The sequence below is a fragment of the Odocoileus virginianus genome, chromosome 33, assembly GCF_023699985.2.
Source record: "Odocoileus virginianus isolate 20LAN1187 ecotype Illinois chromosome 33, Ovbor_1.2, whole genome shotgun sequence".
In the NCBI taxonomy this organism is placed as follows: Eukaryota; Metazoa; Chordata; class Mammalia; order Artiodactyla; family Cervidae; genus Odocoileus; species Odocoileus virginianus.
In genome coordinates this window covers 32,433,329-32,461,288 of record NC_069706.1, presented here as the reverse complement: position 1 = coordinate 32,461,288, position 27,960 = coordinate 32,433,329, and the positions used below count along the sequence as shown (strand labels likewise).

At 48.6% G+C, this 27,960-nt stretch overlaps 1 protein-coding gene across 3 annotated transcripts; it reads left to right on the top strand.

Moving 5' to 3' along the window:
• The first annotated feature begins 30 nt into the window (after nt 1-30).
• Nucleotides 31-22,487, top strand: FKBP6 (FKBP prolyl isomerase family member 6 (inactive)). Of its 3 annotated transcripts, XR_011485275.1 has the most exons (10): nt 180-257; nt 356-473; nt 776-865; nt 1,812-2,014; nt 3,206-3,325; nt 8,411-8,605; nt 8,729-8,838; nt 10,234-10,326; nt 13,695-13,751; nt 22,009-22,487. XR_011485275.1 is itself a non-coding variant. In XM_020896837.2 (9 exons), the coding sequence occupies exons 1-8, from the start codon at nt 77-79 to the stop codon at nt 10,322-10,324; spliced, it is 984 nt and encodes a 327-aa protein (XP_020752496.2). In that variant the 5' UTR covers nt 31-76; the 3' UTR covers nt 10,325-10,326; nt 22,009-22,487. The 3 variants fall into 3 exon arrangements, 2 of the variants coding, with proteins under 2 accessions (XP_020752496.2, XP_020752493.2); XM_020896837.2 differs by lacking the exons at nt 180-257; nt 13,695-13,751 and adding an exon at nt 31-133; XM_020896834.2 differs by lacking the exon at nt 13,695-13,751.
• Nucleotides 22,488-27,960: the final 5,473 nt, after the last annotated feature.

The following is a 27,960-nucleotide window of genomic DNA, read 5'->3' as shown; positions in this document are numbered from 1 at the left end:
TGCCGGACGTCCGCACACGTGGTTTGGCGCACTCCCCGAGCGCCCACTGGCGGTTGGCGGCGGTTGGAGCTGAGCGATGAACGTCTCCTCGCGGCCCCTGAACGGATTGCCACGGTTGGACGCGGAAGACCGGGTATAAAAGGGCGAGCGCGTTGCTGTGGGGCATAGGGCGGCGGGGCCTGGGGGCAGGCGGTGGGGAAATGGGGGGCAGCGCCCGGAATCCGGGAGTCCTGCAAAGGGACGACTCCCCCAGCCAGGTGAGGGCCCGGGCGCTGGGGAGTAGGGGTTGGTTGGAGCCGCCAGAGTCAGGGTGCCCGTCCAGGGCTCTGAGGTGGTGTGTTTTATCCCCCATAAGTCTCCGTACCAGCACTTAAGTCAAAGGATGCTGGACATTTCGGGGGACCGGGGCGTGCTGAAAGATGTCATTCGAGAGGGAGCTGGAGAGCTGGTGACACCGGACGCTTCCGTGCTTGGTATGTATGGCGGCCGGGCCCGGGTGCCGTCTGTCCTTGGGAGGCTAGTGATGCCCGATTGCTGGGTTTCAAGGGATAAGCGAGGGAACCCATTACCCCTTTGCGTGAGATGGCCATGAACAGGGGCTCTGGGAGGCCCACCAGCCCAGCTCTTGAGCCACACCGCCAAAGGGCATGCATATAAACGTTGAGCAAAGCTTTTTCCAATCATGGGGTGGGGGCCTAGTTTAAGGTACTTAATATTGTTTCTGTGTGACCAAGAGATTTGATATAGAAGCATGAGTGTCTTTCCTCTTTCCTAGTGAAATATTCTGGATATCTGGAGCACATGGACAAGCCTTTTGATTCTAATTGCTTTAGGAAAACTCCTCGGCTCATGAAACTTGGAGAGGGTAAGTTCAGATGAAAATGAAAGTGTTGGGGGCTCAGTCCTATCAGACTCTGTGACTTCTTGGACCTCCAGGTTCCTCTGTCCATGGAATTCTCCAGGCAAGAGTACTGGAGTGGTTTGCTATTCCCTTCTCCAGGGGATCTTTCCCACCCAGGGATTGAACCCAAGTCTCCTGCAATGCAGGCAGATTCTTTGCCATCTGAGCCACCAGGAAGCCCAAGTTCAAATAAGGAGCTGGGAAAAAAGAAGTTGCTTGGGGGAACTGATGCAGGGCAGTGCCTGAGGACCGGAAAACTTTCCAGAGCACTTGAGTTGGTTTTTCTGAGGCTGGGTTTTGCTAAACCAGCCATGTTGTCTTCCACATTCTCCTCTGAGACCTAGGTATTTGGCTTCCCTGGCAGGGTTATCTTTGCATTCGTGACATAATCAGGGGTGCTACATACTTCTTTGTTTATTATAAAGATGTTTGTTGAATGACTGTTCCACAAGGCAGAGTGAAAAGAAAGGATGTACTCATACGGTCAGAAAGGCTGGGGCCAGTGTCATAGAGATTGACACACACCAGACAACTAACCTGGTGAAATATGGGGAGGTATAAGCAGTGTTTGGTGGGAATGCTTAATGGAGGCACAGTTCATTTCAGCTGGGAATACTTCACGTCAGATTGGGCATTTGAAATGAGCCCTAAAGTTTGAATAAGAGTTCGCTCAGAGTAGAAGCTGGGCATGAGGGGGTAGGAGAACAACATTGTAGGAAGAAGGAACTACGTGAACAGAGATGTCGAGGCCCGGATGCTGCAGAGGCTGGAGGAGTCTGTGGGTGGTAGTGATTTGGGATGACAACGCAGAAGGCTTGGGGATACCTCTCGAAGAAATGTGGATGTGAAGGGGGAGGCACTGGGAGGCACTGGGCCAGCTTCCACCGCGTTTTTTTGTCACTTCTTCCAGATATCACACTGTGGGGCATGGAGCTGGGCCTTCTGAGCATGCGGAGAGGGGAGCTGGCCAGGTTCCTGTTCAAACCCACCTATGCCTACGGAACGCTGGGCTGCCCTCCCCTGATCCCCCCAAACACCACCGTCTTGTTTGAGATCGAGTTGCTTGACTTCCTGGACTCTGCTGAGTCGGACAAGTTTTGTGCCCTCTCGGCCGTAAGTTCTGGAGCACAGATGTTAGCACTTTGATAGAGAGATGGGTTTGGGTTTCAGGTAATTATCCTACCCCACTGATGATCGTCAGCCCCAGGGTCTGGCCAAGGGTCTGGTGTGGAGAGGTGGAGGGGAGGAGTATCTTACCACTCGCTAGTGTGTGTCTGTCTTGAGTGCTGCTGGCTCTGATGTGCTCGGCCAGGGGTTTGTTACGGACCAGCAGGTTGAGCTGACCTTTGTCACCATTTGCCTAGGTCTCCCTGAAAGACAGTATTTGCTTCTCAGTTTTGTTTGGTTTTCAGCAAGTCAAGCATTGGTAGCTCATACCTAGGTTGACTATGTAATTTGTTGTCCAACCTTGACCCTTAAGAGAGAAAGGGACTACTAACTAATGGGATACGAGGACACTGGGTGTAAACTGGGATGGATGGTTTCTCTCTTAACATAACTTTAAAACTGCCTTTCCTCTGTAGCCTCACAAGTAACTCGTCCCGTACAGACAGGGCTTCTAATCATCAGCAGTGTGCTCCGTGTCCTGCTGTCTCAGCCTGGCTGTACACGTGGCCTTAGATATCCTCCCCAGGTTCACATCTCTCTATGGTGTCTCCCTGGCTAAACTGTCACCACCACAAGGGAGAGACACTTCCTTTTTCTCATCTTTTCACAAAACAGAGGTTCTTGCAGATAACCTGGGTCCCCCCTCTTATGTGCTGATTTAGAATCTTTGGGGGTGGGCCTAGGACGTCTGTTTAAAAAGAGGCTCCACTGGTGATTCTGATGTGTACCCAGGGTAGAGGATCATGGTTGGAAAGACGAGCGGAGCTCTGGGCAGACCAAGACTGTCAAATGCTTGCCGGATGAGTGGTTGTCATGAGACCTGACCTTTGTGCTTGGCAAGTTCCATCAGTTTCTAATTCTATGAGGAACTCGTCTTTAGGGAGCCTCTCTGGGTAGGACTAAACTAGTGGACTTCCATTTGGCCCTCATCCGTGAAACAGCAGTAATGACGGCTGCCCGCTGTGGCTTCTGTCGGGGTTCAGAGATGACTCCTACCCAGGCCCCTAGCCCGGAGCGCGGCACATCCGCGGCAGCAGAGGTCACAGTCTGGAGGAACAGCCCTAACAGCTGTGGCGACACTGGCGTGGCCGTGGGGCTTTCGGCCTCCTTGCTGACGTCCTTGTCTTTGATCCTTAGGAGCAACAGGGTCAGTTTCCACTTGAGAAGGTCCTAAAGGTGGCAGCTACTGAACGGGAGTTTGGCAACTACCTTTTCCGCCAGAATCGTTTCTATGATGCCAAAATGAGATATAAACGGGTAAGACTGCTTCAGAGTGTAAGTTTAGACCCTGGAAACTTCTTTCTTTAAGAGGGAGAGACTTTATCTCTGTCCCTTCTTCTCACCTACAACTGTTAAGAAAAATCTTACCTAAAAATCCTCATGCCAGAGGGCTAAAAACTGGGAGAGGGGACGCAGGGTTTAGGGGAACCTGGTAATGTTTGAATACGGATATGGTTTACATGAGTGTGTTCAGGTTGTGATCGTTCATCAAGCTGGATGCTTGCTTTTACACTTGACTGTGTATTTCAATAAAAAATTTTTTTAATTCTCTTTCTAGTTTTGGGCCCTCTACCAACTGACTTATCTACCCCATTTGCCATGTTCATTTCCATTCTCTCTGACAGTGGACATTCATCTGAATCTAACTCCATTCTTGCCAAGCTTCTGATTGTGATTTGGCTTCCTATGGAGGTTCTGTTGACAGGAATCCGCTCTTTGCTTTGTAACACATTCATGAATATTATGAGTACTTTCTGTGTGCCCAACTCTGCCCCCTAGGCTATAGAGGCAAACAGGATAAAGTTTAGAAGCTTTCTGATTTTTGTCTCATTTGCGTAGTGAGCCTAAACATTGAGGCTTTGCATTCAGCTGTGAACCACAAAATCCTGAAAAAGTTTTTCAAATAAACTAGTGATGTAATTTTTCTCACAAGAAGGGAGGCGCTTCAAGGCCAGCATAAACAGCTGTTCCACAAAGCCATCAGGGTACGTTCCAGAGGTCTCTGATCAGCTGCCCTTAAGCATGTCTTTGTTGTCTTTTTCCTTCTCAAGATGGTAGTTCAACCTGCAGCATCATGTGGTCATCTGGGCAGGAAGAAGGGATGGAAGAAGAGTCTGGTGTGTGTATTCATATTACAAGCTTTCCAGAATTTCTCCTACCCCGTCTTCTCATGATATCCCGTGGTGAATGTCCATTTGCCCTTAGCTGTATGCAGACAGGAAGCTGGAGAGTATGGTTTAATTAGTACGTTGCTGCTTTGTATGAAATGGAGGCTCTGTTGGAAAAGGAGGGAAATACACATTCTCTTTCTCTGACTCTTTCTCTTAGCAGAATACCATCTATGACCATTCGTGTTGTTACAGATGGCAAGGTTTTGTTCTATCTTATGGCTCAATAATATTCCATTATGTATATGTACCACATCTTTAAATAGTCATCTATTGTTGGGCACTTTGGTGGTGGTGGTCAGTAACTAAGTGGTTTCTGACTCAAGGCCCCATGGACTGCAGCATGCCAGGCCTCCCTATCCATCATCAACTCCCGGAATTTGCTCAAACTCATGTCCATTGAGTTGGTGATGCCGTCCAACCGTCTCATCCTCTGTCACCTCCTCCTCTTCCCCACACTCAATCTTTCCCAGCATCAGAATCTTTTCCAATGAGTCGGCTCTGGCTACTGTAAATAATGCTTCAGTCAACAAAGGGTGTATGTGTTTTTTCAAATTAGTGTGTTTGTTTTCTTTGGACAAATACCCAGGAGTGGAATGCTGGATCATATAGTAATTCTGTGTTTAATTTTTTGAGTAACCATACTGTTTTCTATAGTGGCTGCATCAATTTATATTCTTGCCAACAGTGCCCAAGGGTTTTCTTTTCTCCACATTCTTCCTGGCTGTTTGCTGTCTTTTTGATAATAGCCATTCTGACAGGTGTGAGGTGACACCTTACTGTGGCTTGATTTGCATTTTCCTGATGATTGGTACTGTTGAGCATCTTTTCATGTGCTTCCTGGCTGTGTGTGTATCTCCTTCGGAAAAATGTCTGCTTGGATCCTCTGCCTATCTTTCAATCAGTTGTGTATTTTTTTATGTTAGGTTGTATGAGTTCTTTGAATATTTTGGATAATAACCCCATATTGGACATATTGTTTTGCGGATATCTTCTCCCATTCATTGGTGGCCTTTCCTTTTTGTTGATAGTTTCCTCTGCTATGCAGGAGCTTTTTAATTTGATGTAGTTCCATTTGTTTATTTTTGCTTTTGTTTCCTCAGCCAGAAGAGACATATCCAAAAAAGTATTCCTAACATGGGTGTCAGAGAGCATGCTGTCTGTGTTTTCTTCTAAAAGTTTTTTTGTTTCAGGCCTTATATTTTAAGGGCTTCCCTGGTGGCCCAGATGGAAAAGAATCCGCCTGCAATGCAGGGAGACCTGGGTTTGATTCCAGGGTTGGGAAGATCCCCTGGAGGAGGGCATGGCAACCCACTCCAGTATTCTTGCCTGGAGAATCCCATGGACAGAGGAGCCTGGCAGGCTACAGTTCATAGGGTTGCAAAGAGTTAGACACAATTGAGCACAGCACACAGCCTATGTTTTAAATCTTGAAATTGTATGTGGTCTGAGTAAGTAGCCCAGTTTGATTCTTTTGCCTGTAGCTGTCCAGTTTTCCCAGAACCATTTATTGTTCACTATTGTTGAACTATAATTCATGTAGCATAAGATTCACACTTTTAAGTGTACAGTTCAGTAATTCTTAGTTTATTCGCAAGGTTGTGCAGCCATTACCACTGCCAAATTCTGGAACATTCCATCACCCCAAAAAGAAACCTGTGAGCAGTTACCATTCCCTCTTACACCCCCGATGATCCCTGTTTTACTCTTTCTTTGTATTTGTTTATCTGGGATATTACATGTAAATAGAATTATGAAGCATGTGATTCTTTGGCTTCTTTCAGGAAGCAGAATGCTTTCAGAGTTTATCTATGTTGTAGCATGTATTAGCAGTTTATTCCTTTTAAAAAAAACTTATTTTTTAAATTGTGGTAAAATTTGTCAAACATAAATTTTACCATTTTAAGCACTTTTAGGTATACAACCCTGTGGCATTAAGTACATTCAGAATGTTGTGCAACCATCACCACTGCCTGTTGCAGAACTTTTTCATCATCTCAAACAGAAGTTCTTTATCCAGTAAACAGTAACTCCCACTTCTCCTGCCCCCAGCTTCTGGTAACCTCTATTCTATTTTCTGTCTCTATGAATTTATCTGTTATGGGCACTCATGTAAGTGGAATAATAACAATATTTATCCTTTTCTGTCTGACTCCTTTCACTTAGCATAATGTTTCAAGTTTTATCCATGCTGTAGCATGTATTAGTATTTCATTCATTTTTATAGATGAATAACATACTCTGTTGTGTGGATCTTACTGGGGCTTCCCTGGTGGCTCAGATAGTAAAGACACTGCCCTCAGTGTGGGACACCCAGGTTTGATCTCTGGGTCAGAAATTGCTTTTACTTGAGGAAAGGAATGGCTTCCCCCTCCAGTGTTCTTGCCTGGCGAGTTCCATGGACAGAGGAGCCTGGCAGCCTGCGCCTGTTGGCTGTAGTCCGTGGGGATCTCACTGCCTTTTGTGTATGTGTTCATCAGTTGGAGGACGTTTGGGTTGTTTCCACTTTTTGGCTGTTGTGAATAATGTTTCTAAGAACATTTGTTCACCAGTTTTTGTGTGTAGACTGATGTTTCCAGTTCTTTGGGGTACACAGCTAGGAGCGCAATTGCTGGGTCACATGGTGAATCTTTTTGAAGTACTGCCAAATTGTTTTCCATGGTGGCTACCACTTTTCACATTCCTACCAACAATACAAGGCTCCCAGTTACGCCACATCCTCACCAACACTTACCTTCCGTTTTTTAAAATTACAGACATCCTAGTGGGTGTGAAGTGGTATGTCATTGTGATTTTGCATTTCCCTGATGACTAATGATGTTGGGTGTCTTTTCATATGCTTATAAGCTATTTGTGTGTCTTCCTAGGAGAAATGTTTATTTAGATCCTTTGCCCGTTTTAAATTTGTCTTTATTGTGGAGTTGTAAAAGTTCTTTATTCTGGATACTAAACCCTTATCAAATGTGATTTGGAAATATTTTCTCCTATCCTGTGGTTGTTATTTTACTTTTGTATATTCCTGAAAAGAAGAAGATGTCTTTTTACTCAAAAGTCAAAATAAATTATCTGAAGGCATGGACAGTGACAGCAGTAAATTGTTATATGTTGTCAACTGAAACCGGTAACTGCTTGTTACAATGATTTTTCTTAAACATCAGTCAACCTTCAGTCATTTTGTTCTTTCATTTTCTTGATAGTGTTCTTTGAAGCACAAAAGCTTTTAATTTTGATGAAGTCCCGGTAATTTATTCTCTAGGTATTTGTGCCTTCAGTGTCATGATTTATCTGAGGCTGCAAAGGTTTACACCCGTGTTTTCCTCTAAGAGTCTTGCTTACAGTTGAGCTCTTAGCTTTAGGTCTGTGGTCCATTTTGAGTTAATTGTACGTTGTCTGAGGTAGGAGTCAGCTTCATCCTCTTGCTTGTCGACATCCATTTATCACAGCACCACCTGCTGAAAGGTTACTCTTTCTCCATTGAGTGGTGTTGGCACCTTGTTAATAGTTGATTCTAGATGTACATAGGTTTGTTCCTGGACTCTCCATCTGCCTTGCTGGTTCTGTTCTATTGATATGTGTCTGTCTTTATGGGTACCACACTGGCTTGGTAGTAAGTTCTGCAATTAGAGAGTGTGAGTCTTTCAATTTTGTTCTCTCTCTGACCACCTGCCTTTACCCCGCCTTTTTTAAGTGTTGTTTTGGCTGTTTTAGGATCCCGTGAATTTCCATATGAATTTTCAGATCAGCTTGACCATTTTTTCAAAAAAGGCAGTTGAAATTTTGGCAGTAGTTGAATTGAAAATGTAGAATAATTTGGGCACTATTGCTGTCTTAACAGAATTAGGTGTTTTGATCTGTGAACATGAACTGTCTTTCCATTTATTTAGATCTTTAATTTCTTTCAACAAAGTTTTATATTTTTCAGTTTATAAGTGTTGCACTTTAAATTTATTGCCACTCATTTTATTCTTTTTGGTGCTGTTATAAAGAGCTGTTTTCTTAATTTCCTTTTTGGATTGTTAAAGAAATACAACTGACTCATGTGTTGATCTTGTGTTTTGCAACTTTGTGAACCCATTTTTTAGCTCTGAGTGTGTGTGTGTGTGTTTGTGTATTCTTAGGGTTTGCTGTACATAAGACCACCTTCTCTCGACCACCTGTCTCTTCCTTTCCACAGGCCTTGATGCTCCTCCGCCGGCGAACAGCACCCGCTGAAGAGCAGCACTTGGTGGAGACCGCCAAGCTGCTTGTTTTCCTCAATCTGTCCTTTACTTACCTGAAACTGGAGCGCCCCACCATGGCCCTGCGCTATGGAGAGCAGGCTCTGATCATTGACCAAAAGAATGCCAAGGCCCTCTTCCGCTGTGGACAGGTGAGCGGGAGGGCAGGGACCTGGGACGGAATGCTCGAGGAACGGCCGCAGTGGCGGTCAGCTGTGTTACTGCCGCGGTGCTCTTTCCTGAAGCGTGCTTGTAACACGTTGTCCTTTGGGCAGGCTTGTCTCCTTATGACCGAGTACCAGAAGGCCCGGGATTTTCTAGTCCGAGCCCAGAGGGAGCAGCCCTTCAACCACGACATCAATAACGAGCTGAAGAAACTGGCCGGGTGAGACCACGGTTTGCAGGAGCACCAACAGAGAAAGAAATATGCGGTGTATCTGCCGCTCTGGCCTGTTCACTTGGGTGAAGGACTGTTCGATGTTGCCAAGCCCGTGTTAGGAGGCAGCGCCCCCTAGAGGTGGCTTTAGGAAGTGCTCAGCTCTCTAAACCCAAAGCTCCGGAGAGGGGATGGGGGCGTAGGACAGACCTCCAAACCACACACCATTGCTCACCTGGACCATTGCCCATCTCCCTTTCCTCCTCACCAGGCAGCACCCTAAAGAGGTGGCCAGTGTGATTTTTAGAAAGGGCAGCATTCTTCAGATATTCTTCCCTGCCAGCTGAGAATCTCTGTGCTCAAGTGACTGCAGGAAGATGTCTTCAAGATGCTGGTTTGATTTGAAATGGCTCTTTCAGGTCTGAGTCATTCCCTCGGATGACTCTCTTGTTACCCAGGTGATACCGATACCAGTAATGTAACTTTTTCTGATTGTGGAAGCTACATATTCATTGTAGAAAACTTTGAAAATTTCGACATAATTCCATCACCTCATATTATAACCACTTTTTTTTAAGGTGTTCTTTTGTTTCTCTTTATTGGTGAGGTTTCTCTACTTATGTTAACATTTTTAAACGTTTAATGCAGACTGCTAGTTAACGCTTTCTTTTTTTGAATATTTGTTTTCGGTTGTGCTGGGTCTTCGTTGCTGTGAGCGGGGACTAGTTGGAGGACAGTGTCTTCTTTGCAGTGGCTTCTCTCGTCGCAGAGCGCAGGCTGCAGGTGTCCAGGCTTCAGTAGCTGCGGCACACGCGCTTAGTTGCCCTGAGGCATGAAGGAATTGAATCCGTGTCCCCTGCATTGCAAGGCGGATTCTTAAGCACTGGACCATCAAGGCAGCCCTAAAGCTTTCTTGACATTTAAAAAAAAAAAGCACAAGGTCTGTGTACCTCCTGCTTGAATCCAGATATTTGCATTTCAGGCCTTGAGGACTTACAGAAGTTTCCTTTCTGGTATTTATAAACATCCTGTTAAGAAAGGTGTAAAAATCTTTGGAATCTGACCATTCTTTGGCAGGAAAGCCTCAAGATAAATGAGAGATCTCTGAGTATGAGGTGTTGCTCAGCTGCACACAGCTGACAGCGTCTCTGACAGCAGCTCCTAACCTTCGAGGCTGCTGTCTTTGCAGATGGTGGGCTTTTTGTCCAAGTGTTTCCTGAACAGCACTCTGGGGAGCCTCCCCCAGTCCCCTCCTCCTCCAGCATTGCTTCCACCTCCTCCTGATTGGGTTTGAGGCCTGCTGGAGTTTCGGTGTTTCTGGCCCTGAGTGGAGAATTCTAGCCGCTAGGTGTCACTTCCCATAGATGCTGCACTTCTCTAACTACTGGGTATTTCTCCCTGCAGCTACTATAGGGACTACATGGACAAAGAGAGAGAAATGTGTCACCGGATGTTTGCTCCTGGTGACAATGGCTCTACAATAGGAGAAAACTAAAGGTAAGGTGACATGCACAAAACTTCAGGATGAACCCATCGTCAGGTGAAAATACTGTTAACTCCAAAACGCATTTAATACATCCTCCCAGAACACTGTGGTTTAGCCTCACCAGTCTTAAATGAGTTCTTTTTTTAAAATAACTTTATGTATTTGTTTTTGGCTGTCTGGGTCCTCATTGCTGCTTGGACTTTTCTGTAGCTGTGGGAGCAGGGGCCACCCTACAGTTGTGGCACGTGGGCTTCTCATTGCGGAGCATGGGTTCCAGGGAGCATGTCTTTGGTAGCTGCAGCCCGTGGGCTCAGTAGTTGTGGCACACACACTTGTTTGCTCTGCGGCATGTGGGATCTTCCTGGACCAGGGATGGAACCGGTGTCTTCCTGCATTGGCAGGCAGACTCTTTACGCCTGGACCATCAGGGAAGCAACCCCAGCCTCGCCGTCGTAACCACGTCAGAACGCTGACGCTAGGCTACAGTTGGGCCAAATCAACCCAGAAACCTGTTTTATAATAAAGCATTGACTGGCTCAGGTAATTTGTTGAACACTACCGCCAGCAAGCCAGAATGGTTGTCCGGGTTCAGAATGCTGTCGGGCCATCGGTTGTTTACCCTCATGACCACGGGGCCAACGGGAGCTCTGGCTCGCTGCCCTACATCGTGAGAGCCCGTGGGGCAGCATGCTGCCAGGCCAGGAAAAGACCTGAATTCAGACTTTTCATGTAGAAACATCACTGCTGAATGAGTATCAAATTTGCACCATCATATAGTAGAGAAGATGTGAGTCAGATCGTCGTAAGCTGGGGGCCGTCTGCCGTCTGGGTGAGAAGGTGGGCCGTTCTCCTAGGTCCCCAAGTGACAAGTGCTGCCCACTGGGAGGAGAGGAGCCCTCCTCCCCGGAGCCGTGGGTCACTGTGGTGCAGAGGCAGGCCCGGGCTGTGGGCCTCCTCAGGGAGGGGCGCGGAAGCCTGGAAGGGCCATCCAGGGCTCGGGCTAGATTCGTAGGTTTGAGTTAGTTTAGCCTTAAATTTAAACATCCACCTAGTCTATCCTAAAGGAAATCAGTCCTGAATATTCATTGGAAGGACTGATTGAAGCTGAAACTCCAATACTTTGGCCACCTGATGCAATGAGCTGACTCATTTGGAAAGACCCTGATGCTGGGAAAGACTGAAGGCAGGAGGAGAAGGGGACGACAGAGGATGAGATGGTTGGATGGCATCACCAACTCAATGGACATGAGTTTGAGTAAACTCTGGGAGTTGGTGATGGACAGGGAGGCCTGGCGTGCTGCAGTTCATGGGGTCACAAAGAGCCGGACAAGACTGAGAGACTGAATTGAAGCCTAAACATGAAAGCAGAAATGTTTCATGGCTTTTATTCACCTCCCTCACAGTAGTGAGGCTATCCTTGTAGTTATTAATGTGATGGTTTATCTGGGCAGTGAAGTTGATGCTTTTCTTAATCTGGTTTTCCCTCCAAACCTGAAAGCCTCCAACCTCACCTTCCATTTGAACACATTGTTAATGATGATTGATCCAGATGTCGAGGGTGGGGACGGTTGGTGACCGCTAAGGTTCCACTTATTCTGAGAACTAGAGACGGAAGGTGCTGCGGCAGCAGGGGGTGGATGCCCGGTCCTGCAGCAAACACACCCCGCTGGGGGTTACACACCGGGTTCTGGTTTCTCCAGGACTGCATGACGTAACTCTCTTGTCTGGTTTACTGTTAACTTCAGAAAATTAATGGAAACAAAATCACCTGCCTTAAACACCTGCTTGGCTTGAGTAGTTAGCTCTGCTCTCTTGAGAGAAGTCAAACAAGAGACAACAAGAAAACAGCTGCTGGACGGGCGCATGGTGATGAATCTCTTCTTTGTTTTCTGCTTCATCTCTCTACAAAAGAGGCCTGAGAAGAAGGCAGAAAAAGGCCCATTCAGTCCAGAGTTTTCTCACGAGTGATCTGTACGCTCCTGTCTCTGCTCCATCAGAAAACAGGCAGTCGGTGTCACACATCAGCGTCACTGTCACTGCTGACCATGACCCTGTGACCCTGGCCTCAGGCCTTGTGGGGACACTGGTGTATTTGCAGGTCTTCTGAGCGGAGATGTGAGCCAGAGGACTCTTCTCCTTCGATGACCATCTGTGTATGGCAGAGATAGAATCCCAGTAGCTTTTCACCGTGACATTTTGGACCATGAGCTGGCAGGTCCTTCTGCTTAATGAAGATCCTGTTCTTCCCAGGTCTGTCCTAGAAACAAGGCCTTGGAAACCCAACAGGACAAGTTTCCTCTGTTGTCCTCTCCTCCCACCTCTTTGCCTCTGGGAGACATTTTTTAGCCGCCGATTCTGAGATGGCTTCTGGGGTGTCCCTAAGTCTCAAGTTTGTCTTATCACCAGCAGATTCCCACTGCCACTGAGGTGGTAACGCGTTTTAACTTTTGTGTTATTCATGGTTTCTCGGCTCCCCTTTTTTGTATTGCATTGTACTTTTGCCTAGTCACTTCAGATGTCTAGCTTTTTATCAATAGATTATGTCACCAACCTAGTTTTAACTAACTAGGATCATTTAAAATGTGCATTTGTCTTCCAAGCTGTTAGAAGCTCCTGGCTTACCTCCATGTTGTCTTCTGAGATGTTAGTTAACTTCTGGTGGAACAAGAGTCCCCTCAGTTATATTCTCTAAGACTCTGGTGATAGTAGACTTAGTTTTTTGAGATCAGTGGGCCATGTCTCTTTCACCTTTGTATTTTCCAGCATCTGGAACCGTGCCTAGTGTGTGGTTGGCCCTCAGTAAAGGTTGGAGGGATCAGGTATGAAACGGCCGCAACGGCAGCCTCACCTCTGTGACTCCTTGCCTTCCTGGCTGACTCCTGTACTGGCTGTCAGGACTCGTGTTCTTGCTAGTAGCAGAAACCCGTCCTTAACAGTGCTGGCTGCAGAAGAGGTCTGCTGAGGGGGTCCTGGGGAGCTTACAGGAGTTTACAGGATGTGGGGAGACGCTGAACACTCAGAACTCACTAGGTAGACACGGAGGTTCTTGGGGAGTCAGTCCTTCCTCCCTGCAACTCCTCCTGCCCTGGGGAAGGCCCCGGCGTCCATTTCCACAGCGTTTCTATTATAGAGGGGTATTCCTAACCCACACCTCCTTCCTCTTCCTGAGCCAATGCAGCTCCAGTTTGAAAAATCCCAAAGCAGGACTCTGGCCGGGTTTGGAGGGTGTGGAATCCCGGTTATCATGTCATTTCATCCACAAGGATTTCCCTGTGTATCTCTAAAAGATAAGGGCCACTCTTGCAAAATTTTCTTTCATTCTCTGAAATGCATATTTGTCTGCTCATTTGCTTTCACTTTTCTCTTTTTCATGTTGCAGACTTTCCACAAATGGTTGGTGTTTCTTGGCTGCTTATTCACATTTAAGAATGAAAAAGTAAGAAAATTTGACCAGGGGCTCTGTTTACCTGGGCAGGTCTTCTCAACTCCTCCTTCTTAATTTAAGGCTGAATAGATGGGTGCCAACCAAAATGCTTTGAGATCCTTAAATACCACAGGGAGGAGCTTTGCATTGGGCTCCAACTCCTACACTAGCTTATAAATTCTGTATTATTTTAATCTGCATATCCTCAATTTTTAGTGAGGTTGAACACCTTCTTGGCATATTTATCGGCCTGTGTATTCTTTATGCATATTTCCTGTTGATGTCCTTTCCTCACTCTTAGGTGTTTTCTTTATTGATTTGTAGGAACTCCTCTTCATATGATGGCTGTTTACTAAATGTCTGTTATGTAAGTTCACATATTTTCTTCTGGTTGTTTTGAGTATTTATACATTTCCGTGTCTGGCTGCTTTCTGTGTGGTCTCTGGAATCCACCCTGTGCTCACACTTGGCCTGTGGGAGTAAGCAGAGGTCTGTCATGAGAGCAGGAGAGCTCAGGGTGTGAAGGGCTTGCTAATAGCTCTTCTTGGAGTCTGAGGTCAGTCTGTGTCCACAGTGCTTTGTAATGTCCATAAGCCCATTTAATCTTCCCAACATTTTTTGAGGGAGAAATTATCTCTCTTTTACAGATCAGGGAGAGAAATAAAGCTCAGAGAATCAGACCCTTTCCCTGTGAAAGTCTTTGTGTGAGTGTAAACAACTGTGACCATTTTCATTTGATTTGAAATGTAAACCCCCAGATGCTGTCTGAGGCTTTGAATACATTCAGCTTCTCTCTCCCACTGGGCTGTTATCACTGATTGCTCAGGGATTTTTTTTTTTATTTCTTTCTTAGGTGTTTAGGAATTTCCTCCCTTTTCTCTGCTCTCCATACTTAAGAGAAGCTGAAGCCTTTGGGCTACAGAATTAAGATTGAGCCATGTTGCTTGGCCAGCCGCAGGGAAAGAGTATCTTAACATATTTTTTTGAAAATGTTTTCTGGAAAGTCAGAGCAGCTCTCGAGAGGCTCGGGTAGAAATAAAGGCTAATAATAAGCTCCTGTAGTTGAGGTTCTAGGGTTCCTTTAGTCTTGGTTCAGAGTGTCCACCAGAGTGAGCCCTGGAACTGCAGGCACCCCAGAGCTCGGTGCCGAGGCTCGGGGGTCCTCTGGGGTCAGGGGCTCCCTTGTTCCAAAATAGCCTTCCTGTGTCCGGCCTGCACTAGTCAGTTGCCAGGAAACCCTAGGAGGAGGTCATCATCCCTCACAGTGTGTGACCAGATTCAGACGAGAATCTGCTTGATCCTGTTCTTCCCAAAGGGATTAAGGAGAAACTCAAATCCACTGTAGAGTCTATAAAGGTATTTCATGCCTCCAATTAGACGCATCTGAGTCCTGAATAAATAGTAACTTGCTTCAGTGTATTTTTGTGATTTTATGTGTTGTCAATTCTGACTGACTTTTCCTGCATCTCCACTTCTTTTACTCCTCCCAATGGAGGTGTGTTTTCCTGGGAGTAACTGGGCATCCATCCTCTTGTTGGATGAGGGTCATGCCGTTTTCCAGGCAGGCTGTTAGTCTCTTGATCTTCAGGAAATCTGTGAAATGCCTTTTCCTCCAGCTCAGGAGATGTCTCTGACGCCATCCCTTTGTTGTGTGACTATAAATAGTCCCCTTGGGTTGGCACCTTTTGATGTACCCCTTCCTGGGAAAAGTTTCTGCTGGTAGTTTCTTAGGCCCCTTCACCTCTCTTTGCAGCCCCTTTGGCAGCCGTTGTTGCTGTTGTTCAGTTGCCAAGTCATGTCCAACTCTTCGTGACCCCATGGACTGCCCACGGCAGGCTTCTGTGTCTCTCAGAGTTTGCCCAAGTTCATTCATGTCCATCAAGTCAGTGATGCCATCCAAACATCTCATCCTCTGTCACCTTCTTCTTCTGCCTTCAGTCTTTGCCAACATCAGGGTCTTTTCCAGTGAGTTGATTGTTCTCATCAGGTAGCCAAAGTATTGGAGCTTTAGCATCAGTTCTTTCAAAGAGTGTTCAGGGTTGATCTTCTTGCTCTCCAAGGAGCCCTCAAGAGTCCTGACAGCCATGACAAGCCCCAAACCCACTGCCAACTGAGGTTTACTTCTGGACTCTTAGTGAGTGAGGTATCAACAAAGGCTAATTAATTAAATTCAGGAGATAAACTAGGTTCCTTTTTCTAATCTTCAAATCAGTGATTATTGAAGTGCCCTTACCTTTCCATAGGGGGCTGAAAAATGGGAAATCTGGATTCTCAGACTTAGCTTGCTTTCTGCGACATCAGCCAAGTCACTGAACCCGTCTGGGCTGCAGTCTTCCCATCTGTACGATGCAGCCATCAGATCTTTAAGATCTCTCTGCACCTCCTTCATTCCCGTCAGATGTTGGCTCAGTCTGTTTTTAATTTCTTGGATTCGTAATTACCTAATTATGAATAAGCCGTGTCTCCAGGCCTGTGTAACCCAGGCCCTGACTTAGATAAATAAGGATACAGGCACATAGTGAAAGAAGTGAGCATCAGTAGTAAAGAATTAGCAGGAAGTCACCCAGGAGGACGTAGAGAGGATGGACCCTGGGAGCAGGAACTGAGAGGACAGGCTGGGAGCCTGGGGCGAGCGGGAGGTTTAGCTGGGACGGCTCTGGTGGGCTTCAGGGAGCCACGCCCGAGCCCCTGAGTAGTAGTGTGTCCTGCACAGAGAGACGGGACGGGGCAGCTGCTGTCAGCTTCACAGCGGGGTCTCTGGCACCAGGAGGGGTAGAAACAAAAGACAAACCCTCTAGGGGGTGAATTTCATAGAGTAGTGACCAGCAGTGTCACCCAGGAGGAGGTAGAGAGGATGGACTGAGAGCAGGAAGTGCAAGGCAGGGAGCAAGCCAGTATTGCTGGCTCAGCCTCCTCGAAACCTGGCTGGTGGGGCCCCTCCCCAGGGACTTGGGTTCAGCAGCTTGGCTGGGGCCCCAGACTTGCTGTTTCTAACGAACCTCCAGGTGATGTGGATCAGCTGGCCTGTGGAGCACAGTAAGGTAGACGGCTTTCTCAAGACATCCTCATGAGAAGAGGAAAGAAGCGGATGCAGTGAATAATGCAAACCTTGTTTTGAAACAAGGGTGGCCATTGGTGGCACTTCTGCCCCCTGTTTGTCATATATTCTGCTGTCTTCCCCTCCGTGCTGTGGCAGCTGATGGCCGTGAGTGCTGACAGGTGTCATCGGAGGAAGTGTGCTGAGTCCGGGGCCACCCCCAGGTCAGGGCAGAGGCCCAGGTGCTCTCAGGTTCAGTTTATACCTAGCAAGGGTGGGCTTCGGGGGACCACGCAGAGAGCTCGATGCGTGTTTCCGGCAGGAAGCCTGCCTCACGCCAGTGCTGAGAAGTAGAAGTAGTTGGGGTGGGGGTGTGCACCAGGGACGCCGAGGGGACTACAGGAGTTTTGCAGGAAGGGGGACCCTTTGCTTCCTGCAAAGCCGGGCTCTTGTCTAATACTCGGAAATGAATTGTCCAAGGAGACACTTGTGCTGAAAAAGCAAGAGATTTTATTGGGAAAGGGAACCCAGGAGAACTGCTCTGCCATGTGGCTCGCAGTCTTGGGTTTTATGCTGATGGGATTAGTTTCCGGGTGGTCTTTGACCAGTCATTCTAATTCAGAGTCTTTCCTGGTGGCGCATGCATCGCTCAGCCAAGATGGATGCTAGCGAGAGGGATTCTAGGAAGTGGACGGACAGGCAGTGTCTCCTTTTGACCTTTCCCAAACTCTTCCAGTTGGTGGTGGCTTATTAGTTACATATTCCTTATCAGGATCTCCTGTCATAAAACAACTCATGCAAATGGTTACTATGGTGCCTGGCTAGGGTGGGCGGTTTCAATCAGTGTGCTTCCCCTAACAGGAGGAGTCCACGCGCAGCAGGCCATCAGCAGCCAGGGCCAAGGTGGGGACGGGCAGATGACGGCAGGCCCAGCAGTGAGGGCTGGCTTTGCACTGCAGTGGGGAGGGGGCAGCAGGGAGGACCGCGGAGGCCAGAGGGCACGGCCAACTGGAGGGGTGGGCGAACATCACATCGTGGAGTACGTGAGGGGGCTTGGGCTTCTTGTAAAATTCTTCTCCCTCAGTCGGATGTTTGAGATACCCAGACTAGGTTATTCCGATTGAGTGATGCATTTTGAGTTAGAGAACTAGTTAAGTGACTTCAGGGAGGGTCTAGGAATCTTCACCTTTTTGTGCGTTATCTGGGACTTGAAGAGGGATCCACAGCTTTCACCAGTTTTTCAAAGGCTGTGTGACCCACACGAGGTGAAGATCCACTGTTCTAGAGGTTTCTCACAGACACTGTTCACGTCTGCCCGCTCACTGTGGCTCACGAGCTCTAGACCAGGGCTGTGGATGGGCAGGGCTGGTCCACGATGCCGTGGGAACTCCTTTTATCCGCCTGGCCCTCGGCCCTTTACCCTAGGGTTTCAGACAGACACCCTGGGCTCCACAGGCTCCGGCTCCAGGTCCCAGGATTACATCACTTCCCTGTCTTCTCAGCTACGTTCTCACACCCTTCTCTGATTACTGCCCACTATTCTGTACAGCTACTGTGGACACTGATCATATCATTGCTGGAGTTTCTATTTCACAGTGACTGTGCCTTTTCCCCAGGCCTGGGGTTCACTCTCCTCAGAAGCAGCTTGTTTAGTATTAATATATTCAGCTGGAGTCTGCCCTGCTGGACCTTTGTCTGTGTTCTCTGCCCAAGTCTGATGACTTCTGTCTTTGTAGGTCTCCTGGCTGGTCTTTCCTTGAGCCCCGGGTACATGACGGCTTTCTCTCTTCTTAGTGTGCAATGAGTATTGGATTTTCAAAATGAAACGTGAGCTCCTCTATTTTGATGCATTTTTGTTCATGCTAAAGTGTCCCTTTTTAGTTTCAAGTTGAAATTTCTGTTGACTGAACTTCACAAACCCCAGTGTCTGATCTTGGACATTCTCCTTGCCCATCTTCATCCTCGGGCACACGTGTTTGTGCTGCGTGAATACTGAATACAGGGCTTATTTCTACAGTCAGTGCATGGGACACAGACTGGATTGAGTTTTTGTTTTCATTGATGATTATTAAACTTTTTATTATGGATATTTTCAACCCTATTCAGATTTAGAAGGAATAGCATGACAGTGTGGTTATCAGCATTCTGCCGTTCTGTTTCTTCTACCACCCCCCCCCTGTACCTTTTTGTCAGTATTTTAATTTAAATTATAAAAATGCTACATGCTTATGGTTTTAACTCAGAAGGTGGAGAATAAAATCTCCCTGTACCCAAACCTATTTTCTGGAGGTAACCACTGACGTTTCTTATGTGTCCTTCCCAAAGCATTTCTGTGAAAATTCAGGATTGTGGGTGTCTATATAATCTTCCACACAAATAGAATTATACATTTCGTACCATAATGCAGTTTGGGTGTTTCCTAGGTTAGCATACAAAGAGCTGCCTCATTTTAAGAAAACAACTCAGTGGCGTTCCATCCTACGAGGGAATCCTCATATTCTTAACAGTGATTGATAGGTAGACGGAGGGGTGGATGAATAGGTAGACAGACAGATGACATGGTTATCCCCTCAGCCGAATTTTCTATGATATTTGTTAAAATGTCATGTTACTGGGTGGTACACATGTAACTTCAACTGATTCAGGAGTCACTAAAGTGACCTCTCAAGTGTCTGTACCAGCTTATATCCCCTTTGGTGCTGTTGAGATTCCATTATTTAGCTTTGCCATCATTAGTATTGTTAGATGTCTTAATCTTTGCCAGTTTGGTGCATCCAAAATGAGATCTTGTTACTAGTGTTGACATGTCCCTGATCAAGCATCTTTTCAGATGTTCAGTGTCCTTTCTATAAATTGCCTGTTTGTTTTTCTATAACCAAACACCTTTCCAAGTTTTTCAGATTTGGGTTTTTTTTTTTAATAGTAACATGTCAGCTGCTTCCCTGGATACTCTCGGCATATGATCGTCACATTCAAGTAATGGAAACTTTGTCCTCTGCTTCCCACCTCCTCTTATCTTACTCAGAGCCCATCTCCCCGCTGTGGGCGGAGCACTTCCAGAATAGTGTTAGATGGTGATGACGGCTCAGCACCATGCCTTTCGTGACCATAGTGGGTGGACCTGTTGCTGCTGTATTGCTCAGCATGATCCAGGCTTTCAGTGAGGATACAGCCTACTTCCTGTCATGCTAAGGAAATGTTTTTATACTCAAGTTTCTATCAGGAACGATTGTTATCAAATGCCTTCCTGTCACAAAGATAAGCTTTTTTTTCCTTTTAACCTTTGACCTATTATTATGGTTTATAATGTTGAATCTTTGCAGTAGGGATAGAAATATTGTGCATTTTTAGCTGGTTGCTTTGCGAGAGGACTGAGTGCCTTTAACACAAAAGAGCATACTCCTTCCCTAAGCAGACGCAGTTGTGGGACATTCTGTAATGAAAGACTTGTAAGCTGAGTAGGAGAATTGGAGGCAGAAAGAAACTGCATTTGCTCCTCATGGGTTAACAGGAGTCCTCGGTTTTCCTTGGGCTGCTTGATGAGTGCTGGCACAGGCGAAGGGGCTGCTCTTCCTGCCGTGGTACCTAAGCCCCGCAGTCTCTTCCACAGAGCAGGCAGACTCATCCTTTTTAAAAAGTCAGTTCTCTGTTCAGAAGGTCCAGTGACTTCCACTGAACAGAGTAAACCCGAAGTCCTTTCAGTGCCTCTGTGGTGCGCGTGACAGGCCCTTTGCTGGCTGGCTTCCTTGTGCTCACTCCACTTTGCCCACACTGACCTCCTGGCGCCTCTCTCACTCTCCAGATGTGTTCTTGACTCTGGGCCTTTGCACTGATATTCCTCCAAGCTGGAAAGCCCTTCTGACTGTTCAGAGCTCAGTCTACTTAATGTCACCTCCTTGGAGAGGTCTTTCCAGTTACTTTATGTTAAATTACAACTGACGTCCTTCTGTGTCCCTGTAGCCTGCTGATTTTTCTTCACAGCAGTTATGTGTGTTGGTTTATTTATCTCTTTATCCCACTAAAGAACGTCCCAGGAGGTTTGTCAGTTGCATTTCACTGGTGCCATGTTTTTCTGTAATGTACTATAAAGGGCAGCCAAGCAGGCTTAGTCAGCAGAGTGCCATAGCGCTTAGAGGCACAGAAAAGCACTCCTCGTGGCAGATTTAAGTGAGCAGCAAGATGGACATCCTAAGAAAGCACTGGCCGCCTCTCCTGCATGCACTGGCTCACCTGCTTCTGCCCAGGGCTTAGGGTGAGGGGCCTGTCTCAGGCAGCTCTCCCCACCACTCAGAAGCTGCTGCTCAGCGAGACAGCAGTGAAGGATGTGTTCTTAACTGTGACCCCCCCCCCGCCCCCAGCCCTGGACACACACATGCGCCAGGGCCCCAGGCTGGGCCGGCGCGTCGGCCCGCGCCCACCCCTGTGTCCCAGCATTTCCAATGGCTCTGGGCACAGCTGGGGAGGCAGTGACTGCAGAACCATCACGGCAGAGCCCGCAGCGGCTTGTCCTAGTAGCTTTCGTGGTGTTCCCACCTTCAGTCGCGGCCGTGCTGGTCTTGTGACCGCTGAGTGAAGTATATCCTGTGGGAATATTTGATAGCTGAGGAAGGAGGTACGACTGGCCCAGGATCACAGAGCCGGGAACAGTGGCACTGGGAGCGCACTTGGATCTCCTGGCTCTGGATAAACTACCACACTGGGTCCCTGCCGTCAGCGTCGCGTTCCCGGCCTCTGTGGTGAAGCCAGCTGTCCTGTGGAGCCGTCCTGTCTGGCTACATCCCTAGTGGTCAGTGCTGCCCACTGTGTGTCCCAGGGGTTTCGTGTGTCCCCCCTGAAACAGCCGCTTGTACGTTTGGCCCTTTGGGAGTGCTTTTGACATCCTCAGGTGTTTGAGGATGTGTAGCCCTGTGGAACAGTTGCGATGGACTGATGAGAGCTCTGCCCACACTCAGGAGTTAGTCATCTATTTGGAGGCTTCATCTGAACAATGAAGTTGAACTGGATGGTGTCAGGGGCCCTTCTGTTCTGATTTTCTGAGATGGTGTTCTTGAAGTTTCAAAGCCACCGTATTAACCGGTCACCATTTCCCAGGACCCACCCCTTAGGGCCCTTGCCCACTAGGGGCATATGTCTGTCCCAGGTCCCCGCCTGGACTCAGACCCGGACTGGCTCTGGCGCCCTCTGGGACGGCTGAGTCCCACTCTGTTCCTAACTGCTGTGTTTGATTCCTAGATTTCGCAGCTAATGACAAGCGAGAGAAGCGAGGCTGCCCAGAGTTCTCCATCGTTATGGGAGGTGGGCAGAGCGCTTTCCGGAAGAGTCTCCTCAGCACAGACTGTGCCTGCCCTGCTTGGAAGAGGGGCCGAGTGTCTGCAGCCCCAGGCCACAGCCCCGGCCCGGCTGCGACTGATGCTGCTGAAGTGTTTTCACAGCTGCTGCTTTCTGTTTCTAGTTTTCATGCAGAGGAGGTGAAAGGGTAGCTACTGACAAGTAGGAGAATGCTATTTTTTAAGGCAATTGCTTGTTTTTTCAAATAGAATTAGTCCCTGGCTTTTCTCCAGTCCCAGCCCCCTTCCTGCTGCTCGCGTCCCTGGGTGAATACAAATAGGGATTGCTTTGTGTATCTTGTAGGGCTCTCAGTTTTGAAAAGAGAGAATTATGTTACAGATGTTTTTGTTGTACATAAATAAAACACTTCCTTGTCTTTGCAAGATCCAGTGTAAATTCTGTTGAGTTCAGCTAAACTTATGAAGTCAGTAGATAGGGCAGAGGGACAGCTATTCACTGAGACCAGTTGGATAAGCGAGAGTGGGAGCTGGGTTCGTTTTCTGGAGCCACAGCAGTTCTTTTTGACCTAAGGGTAAATGCTTGGGCATTGGCATTGGGGTTCCCTTGAAATCTGCTCCCTTCTGTGGGGAGCTGTTTCAAGACAATTAATTGGAAACCTGGGAGCCAGCCAGTCCTCCTGCACTGTTGTGGACTGCGTGTCTTGCAGAAATGTGTGTGTGTTGAGTTACAAAGCCAGCCTCCCCGTGGTGTCTTGGACAGTGTGGTGCTAGGTGGTGACAGCTGCCCCCGAGGGCCCGCCCGGGGCCCTCACAGCATCACTGCCGCTCATTCTTGGTACAAGCCTGGGAGGTGAGCAGTGGCCCTGCCCTGACCAGGAAGGAACAGACTGGCCTCGAGGGACTGTGACAGTGCCCCAGGGCTCTCCTGAGTCAGGGCCACCTCTCCTCATCATGGGGCAGCGGGGCTGGTTTGGACGGACTTCCGGCTCCCAAAGGGCTTGGCTATCCCCACCCAGCCCCAGTGCTCAGTCCTCCTCTGAGAGCCTTGCTCTCCCCATCCTCCAACTTACTGTCTCATTCAGAGCCATGGCCTCAGCCCAGGGAGGAAGGTCTGGGCCTGGGTCACGCGGTGGGGGCCGAGCTGGAGTGCTCCTAACTCCAAGGGCGGCCCGTCCTGCGAGATGCTCAGGGACCTCTCCCCGCTCCCCATGCCCACAGGCTGGTTGCTGTCTTCTGAACAGGGTCTGGGGGCTTTTCGCTAGAGACAAGGCCCGAAGCCCTGGCTGACTTTTGCTGAGCAAACCAGGCGATAGGTGGCGACATAACCCGCTCTATGCTTCCCGGCGAGCCCCGCGGCCGCAGAAACCACTGCCCGCCTGCCTGGGCTGCGGCAGGTGCCCTGGCCTGGGTCGGGTGGTGACCTTTGGGACAACTCTCTGCTTCACCCAGCCCAGCCGTTCAGAGAGGCTGGTCTGTGCTGGGCATTGCCTCAGCTCCTGGCCCCCTGCCCTCCAAGAGGAAAAGGTGTCGAGTGTGGTTAGTCCTCAGCCAAGAGGGAGAGGCGGAGAGGCTCTGCAGGCCGGTGAGTTGGGACCTGGGCGCCTGGGGAACCTGCTCCAGGCAGCCGGGAGCACAGCAGGGGCTGCAGCCTGGAGGGGACCTGCGTGCCCATCTGGGAAAAGACGCCTTTGCGTTTATGTCATGTGGGCAGACCGATGGCATGGGTCCAGCAGAGTGTGTGTGGGTTGGCTGAGAAATGAGACCCTCCTGAGGGCCTTGGGAGCCCGGCAGGCCGCTCCCCAGGTGACCAGCACCCCAGACACCTGTTCTCTTCCAGGCTGGGCTCTTGGCTCCTTCTCTCCTGACCTTGTTAGAAGCTTCCCTTGATCTCTCTGATCGCTTTGGTCAGCCCAGTCATGATGAATGACCTAATAATGATGAGTAGTCATACTTAATCCAGAGCATCAGTTAAGCAGAAACGCGCACGCGTGCGTGTGTATGTACCCATACACTTGTGTTTGTGGCCTAGGAGGAAAACATTCTAGAAAGAGAAATGCCAGCAGATAGATAATAATGAATATGATATAGTGTACTAAGCCAAAAATGTTTTTTCTGTCTTACAAAAGTGGTTTTCTTCACAACCCTGCAGACTAAAAGTGCAGCTGCCTGTGGGGAAGGACCTGAGTCAGATCTCCACATCCCCCCTCAGCCCCCTTTACCAGCCCCTCCCAGCGGCTAACCCTCACTGATGCTCAGAAGAGGAAGGAACACCCTTCTAGGGAGAACGGTCAGACCCAGAAAATTCACCAACCAAAAGGGGAATCAACTTGGGTGGGAGTGGGGGGGCTCCACGGCTGCTCTTTGAGAAATGTCAGGAAACAAGAACTGTACCAGGAGACAGGCTCCAGACAGATGCCCAGTTTGGAAAAGGTGGATTCCAGACAAAGGGTCACAGACCCCAAAAAGAGCCCCACACTTATCCTCCTGGTGACACGGTGTCTGTGCGGTGACTGTGATGGGTGCTCACGGGATGCCTGTGCAGCCAGAATCCAAGTTCCCAGCGTGGGACCTGAGCTGGTTTCTGAGACCCTCTGGAGGAGAGCTGTGAGATGGATAAGTGGGTGGAGATGCGCCAGAGTCATTGTCAGCTGGAGGAGGCTTGCCTGACTCCTACTGCTTCAGGGGCTTGTGCTGGAGGGACTGTGTGACTCCCGAGATCCTTGGCACAAGGATGTGAAAGTCGTGTTCCTCAGACTGCTCCCCCTACCCTGGGCCTGAGCCAGACCCTCAGGGCTGCTGCCCACCCACCTCCCGCTCAGCCTTATCCCCTGGCTGAGGGGTGTGCCTCCTGAGTGTCCCTTGTATCAGTCCCTGATGCTCCGAGTCTCTACCCTGCCTGGGTCAGAGGTCACAGCTTCTCACCTCGCTCACTGGACACCCTTCCGCCTGGCCCCCAGTCCTAGTCTCCAGCCCTCCTCCACCTGCTCTCCCTGTCCTGCTCCAGCTTAAATGCTTCGGTAGCTCCCAGGAACCTTTGAGATAAAGTTCAAACTCCCTAATTTAGCACTGGAGGCCTAGCCTGCCTCCAGCCACTCCCTGCCAGGCACCCTGCCTTCTGGCCAGGCTGAGCCACCTGCAGTTCCTAAGTGTTCACGGCGATCCACACCTTGTGGCCCCCTGTGTATGGCTGTCAGATCAGACTGCATTTCGACTCCTCTTCCAAAGCTGAAGACAGCATCCTGAGTGGAAGCCGCCAAAGCTCACAAAGAGGCGGGGCGCGTGCCCCCAGCAAATGGTCTCTCTGCCCAACAATCACGGGAAATGGGTCATTCAGCGTAAGAGTAAACTTCTCTGCCCCCCATCTGGTAAATAAAAATCTCAAACCTTCCTCTTTTCTTGGTATTAAATTACTTCTCATATTTTAGAAAATCATTTTAATTTCTTTATACAAGAACCACAAGACAGTCATAAATACATGCATAAACCTGGAGCAAGAGAGGAAAAAAAAGGCTACCTCCTCCAGGCAGCCTTCCCTGACCACCTGGATGGACATGGCTGCCTCCAAGATGCCCAAACCCTTGGTTCCCAACACCCCACAGTAACCAGCTGGTCTGACCTGACTTCCCCAAGGTTCTGAATTTCCAGGGCAGGGAAGGGAGGTCACCTGACTGTGGTCCTGCATTCCCCAGCACAGAGAAACAAGATCCTCAGTTTGTCAAAGAAATGAATGGAGCTCACTTAGGACCTGTGTTCACATACCTCATGAAATCCTTAGGGACAAGTCAGAAAGTTAATGCATGACAGGTCTGCTTGGGCTGGCTGTATTGAAGAATCTGGCTCAAGGACCCTTGATGGGAAAAAAAAATAAACCCAGGTCAGACAAAAAGACTGGACTCAGCATGAGCCATGGGGGGGGGCAGTGACTGCTAAAGAGGGCAGGGCACAGGTGAGGGGCACGGGACCCTGGGAACCCTGGCAGGTCTGCAGGCTGCAGATTTAGAGATGGTTACCCACCCAGAGGAGGGCCGAGGGCACACAGACGCCTTCACAACAGGGCTGCGTTCCTCCGAGGTGGCTGCGAAAGCCAGTAACGATGGCATCTTCAGTGTCAGCAGAGCCCTAGGCGCCGACAGCAGACAGCAGCTAGTTGGCTGGAAATGCAGTGAGGGTTTCCCACTTGGTTGTGAATAGTTGTTGGAAAATGTGCGGTTGACAGGGAGAACTAAAGGCCATGACACTGTCAGCCCCTCTTCTCCTGGCCTGACCAGGTTCAGTCATCCCCACCCCAGAGATGGAGTGACTCCCCAGCCCAAGGGTCACCCCCAGGGCACCCTCGACCCTGTGCCCCTCTGCTAGGGCAGGCACTCCCCGCCCCCCAGCTTCTCCCGAACCCCAGCCAGGCCCACTTGCCCCACCCTGCTCGGCCATGCTTGGAGTGTAAGGCAGACTCCCAGGTGGGCTGACCCTTGCCTGGCCACAGCCGATAGCTGCCCGCCATCAATAGCACAGTGTCCCCGGTGCACAAAGAGCCTTACTCAGGCTCCGTGGCGTGGCCGTGAAAATCACCGAGGTGCAGTTCCAACCTCAGAATTACTCAGCAGCCCTTTCCTGCGTCACTGGTTCCTTTTGGGATTCCATGAGGGGGCCCTTCCTAACCTTGCGCTCGATTCTCAGGCCCCCTCTTGCCGTCCATGCACCCCCTTCTCCTCTCTCCAGGCCCAGTCACCTGGTCTCTTCCTCCACGGAGCCAATAAACGTCACTGGGCATGAAATAAGGCCCCCCTTTCCCCTCACCCCTACTTCTGTATCTTTGCCCACCTCACCTCCTCCCCAGGGTCTTCAGGGCAGGAGCTGGGGGTGGGGGAAGTGCCCACCCCTTGCCCCTCTCTGTGCCATTGATCCTGGCCCCAGTGGTTCATCAACCATCCTCTGTCTGTGAAACACAGGCTTCTCTCTTTCTGCCTCCAGACACGGCCCAGCCTCTCCTTCCTAATAAAAGACTTCTTCAGTCCTGCCTCCTCCCCTGAGCCATAGCCAGACCCCTTTTATTTTATTCTATTTATTTAATTCTTGAAAAATGTAATGCATTCCTATGACATTTGATGTACAAATACAGTCCCTCCCATCCTTGCCCTCTTCCCACTCCTGATCCCTTTACTGTTGGCAGTTTCCTCGTTATTCTTCCAGGAGAGTTAACTTTTACGAGAATATCTTCATGTAATTCTTCCTCCTTTAAACAAATGAGACATAATTCACATACCATGAATCTCTCTTTTATATAATTAAGTGGGGTTTTTTTAAAGCATGTTCACAAGTTGTACAACCATCACCCTAATTCAAGAGTATTTTGATCACCCCAGAAAGAAATGCCATGCTCATCGGCCGTCACAACCCACTCTCTCCTCCGAGACCCTGATAGCCATCAATCTCCTTTCCACCTCTATGACTTTACCTCTCCTGGATATTTCATATAAATGGAATCATATAATATGTGGCCTTTTGACTCTGGGTTTTTCACTTTAGCATAATAGTTTCAAGGTTCATCAATGTTGTAGCATGTTTCAGTACTTTATTCCTTCTTATGGCTAAATAATGTTCAATCATATGTATATACCACCTTTTTGTTTATCCACTGATTAGTTGATAGACATTTGTTTCCAGTTCCTGGTTATAATGGATAATGCTACTATGAACATTTGTGTATATTTTTGTTTGTTTCAGTTCTTTTGGTTATACATCTGGGAGTGGAGTTGCTGGATCATATGGTGATTCCGCATGTCATTTCTTGAGGAATAGTCATACTATTTTCCACAGCAACTGCACCGTTTTACATTCTACCAGAGGGCTCTGATTTCTTCTTGTCCTTGCCAACACCTGTTACTTTCGGGTGGTCATA